Consider the following 3,043-nt stretch of genomic DNA (forward strand, 5'->3'; position numbering starts at 1 on the left):
AACATGAAGATCAAATACACAAAACATAATCATCAACATCACCATAATTTGCTTTACACTTTACACTTCAGGTATTGCGTGATAATGTTCCAACCTCTCATTCTGGTCTCTGTTTGACCCTCTGGCTATTTATTTATTTGTCTTTAACAAGTCGCCTTCTTTCTTCTTCTAGTTCTTAGCAGAAGTTTAATTAATTATCGTCAACGCCTAATGGAGGGTGTGGGGTGTGTAAAAATGTGTGAACAAAACTGATTCAATATAAAACTTGTGAGAAATTTGTTGGAACCTAGTTTTAAATACCCTTTCAAGACTCCACCTCCTGGACACTAATATCTTAAGCTGTCCATTTTGAGGCATCAAACAGAACTTCCTGTTAATGCTGATGGTAAGACACCCAAAACCTTCATTCTGTGAAACTCTGAGATTTTCCAGTTTTCATGGCTTTAAATTTCCTAAGATTTTAACTTGTATTGCCTTTTATTATATTTCCTTCTATTGTTCTTTATTTCCTTCATATAGATGGGAAGGCTGTGGCATGTCCTGCTCCTGTGCTGGGCATGGAGCCCTCTGTGTCTTTCATCCAGTGTGAGCTTCATTGGTACACCAGAGGAGTGCAAAAAGGCTCACTTTGTCCCTGGTTACAACTTGGCTGGAGAAGGCTTTGACATTGTGACGATGGAAAGAAAAGGCGCCTATGTCATCGACACTGAAACGTGGAAACTTCAAGATGGCACTTGCAGAATGTACAGAAACAGCTACATGAATCAGGTAAAACAGAAGGTCCCTGTTGCCGTGCTGGACTGGAGAATGTTCCCCAAGTGCAGTTTATCAGTCTCCAGTACACTCTATGATTCTGCTGAAACGCTTGCTAATGATTCCACATCATCTGTGTCCAATGACTGGAAAGTTGGCCTTGATATTCCTGTTTCTGGTAGCGTTGGACTTGGGCTTGGTTTTGGAGGCTCCCACTCCAAAGAATCTACCTTCGCCATGCAAAAGTCAAAACAAGATCGCTACACTTTCTTTCGCCATTCTGTCAAGTGTAACTTCTACAGGTGAGTATTTGAACAGAATTAATTCAATTCCTAAAAACTACAAATAGTAAACAGTCCTATATATGCAAATCTTTCTATGTTATTCCAGTAGTTATGTTATTTGCAGACAGACAATTTTTTAATTTTTTGTTTTATTTCTGTCCTTTACAGTTACAGACTAAAAGCAAATCCTCCACTGAGTCATGATTTTGAATCGGTTGTGAAGGCCCTTCCTTATTACTCATCTGCAACCAAGCATTTATACCGGAATTTGGTTGAGACATATGGCACACATTACATCACACAAGTGTATCTAGGAGGAGAAATGAAGGCCGTCACTTCCATCAAGACCTGTCAGGCGGCCATGAATGGCCTGTCAGCTACAGATGTCAACGACTGTCTCACAGTGGAGGCCTCAGTTAATTTCATGAGCTCTGCCAGCATTAAAACCATGAACAAAAATTGCGAGGGAATGAAAAGGAAGTTAAACCATGGGCAAAGTTTCAGCAGTACATTTAGTGAGCGATTCACAGAGATCATTGGTGGACACATTAACGGAGCTGATATCCTCTTTCAAGGGCAATCAACATCCGTTATGACGGACTGGGTCAAGTCTCTTAAATCCATACCTGATGTGGTCCGATACAATATAAAGCCCATGCACATGATTCTGCCAAGCAGCCATTATGCCATTGCGGGACTGAAGCTAGAGGTGGAAAAGTACATTAAGAAAAACGCATTGATGAAAAAATGTTCGGAAACATGTAAGATTGGATCCAGATCCAGCAGAAGAGATCCTTGCGCTTGTGTCTGTAATGGTAATAAAAATATCAAGTCGAACTGCTGTCCTGCTGGGAAAGGTCGTGCAACATTGAAGGTGTTCAATCTTTATGCAAAGGGTCTGTATGGAGACCAGTGTACTCAGACAGATGGTTCAGTAGAGCTTAAATATGGTTACCAGATAGGGCGCACTGCTATTATACCAAACAATGATAACCCCAGTTGGTCGGAGGTATTTGAGTTTGGACCAATCACTATTAACACGAAAGACAAATTGGTGTTAAATGTATACGACGAGGATAGATACTGGAACAGTGATCATCTTGGGCAGTGTCAGGTTAAACCACGCAAAGGCTGGTTTAATTACAGCTGCATGCTTAATCATGGTACATTATTCTTTTCCTGCAAAGTAGAGTGTGCACCAAGCCTAGGTGGTGACTACTGTGACGAGTATATCCCCTCACCCATGAGTCCCTCTTTGGCCAAAGTCTTTCATACCAGAAATGGTATCCTCATTGGAGAAACTGGTGAGCAGCATGGCAAATTAGTCAAGCCGGGACTTGAAGTAGGACAAAGGGAGAATATGTGATGCATACATTACTTTTATATTGTTGCTTCTCATTTCTGCTTAACTGCTTATCATGTGGAACCATTCCTGCCTCATATAGTAATCGCAAATATATTGCAATATTACTGCATTCATGTATTCTTATTAAAAACGTGCCAGTAAAGCAGTCACAAAAACAACATCGGTGTCTGTGCGTTTGCTTCATTTGTGGTGATGTTCATTGACTTGAAAACATTGTGAAAAGATAAATAATAGAAAGAAGATCCAGGACTGTTGAGCAGCTAGAATCTTGTATGAGAAGTTCAAAAGACTCTGAGCTGGTCTCCTGAGTTCCCAGACATTTACGGGCCGATGTTAAAAAAGGGGGGTAAACGTGACCCTGTCTCAACTCTTTTTGCGATATGTTGCATCAAATTCAAAATACCCTTGAAATTTTTGTTTATGTTTTCTGTTTTATTATGAACAAAATATGGGTTCATGAGATTTCAGATGATAACACTTTATTTTTATTTAGATTTTACACAGCATCACTTTTTTTTTTTTTTTAGAATTGGGGTTTTATTTTTGCTTAATTTATTAATGACAAACATATTTGTGACACTTTCAAAACCCAGCATTCTTGTACTCTGTAAAACAACATCATTGCGTGCATTTGCATGTG

The 3,043-nt window shown here is 39.5% G+C and overlaps 1 protein-coding gene across 1 annotated transcript; it reads left to right on the forward strand.

Annotated features, from left to right (window-relative positions):
- The first annotated feature begins 304 nt into the window (after positions 1–304).
- Positions 305–2,561, forward strand: LOC101485479 (perforin-1). The gene is made up of 3 exons (XM_004538827.3): positions 305–385; positions 520–1,055; positions 1,206–2,561. Exons 1-3 carry the CDS (start codon positions 377–379, stop codon positions 2,401–2,403), a joined length of 1,743 nt encoding a protein of 580 aa, XP_004538884.3. The 5' UTR covers positions 305–376; the 3' UTR covers positions 2,404–2,561.
- Positions 2,562–3,043: the final 482 nt, after the last annotated feature.

Source organism: Maylandia zebra, linkage group LG6, assembly GCF_041146795.1.
Source record: "Maylandia zebra isolate NMK-2024a linkage group LG6, Mzebra_GT3a, whole genome shotgun sequence".
In the NCBI taxonomy this organism is placed as follows: domain Eukaryota; kingdom Metazoa; phylum Chordata; class Actinopteri; order Cichliformes; family Cichlidae; genus Maylandia; species Maylandia zebra.

Bases quoted from the DNA above. Each gene is read 5' to 3' on its own strand.
- LOC101485479 (XM_004538827.3), top strand. The intron at 1,056-1,205 runs GTGAGTATTTGA...TGTCCTTTACAG, and splicing joins GTCAAGTGTAACTTCTACAG to TTACAGACTAAAAGCAAATC.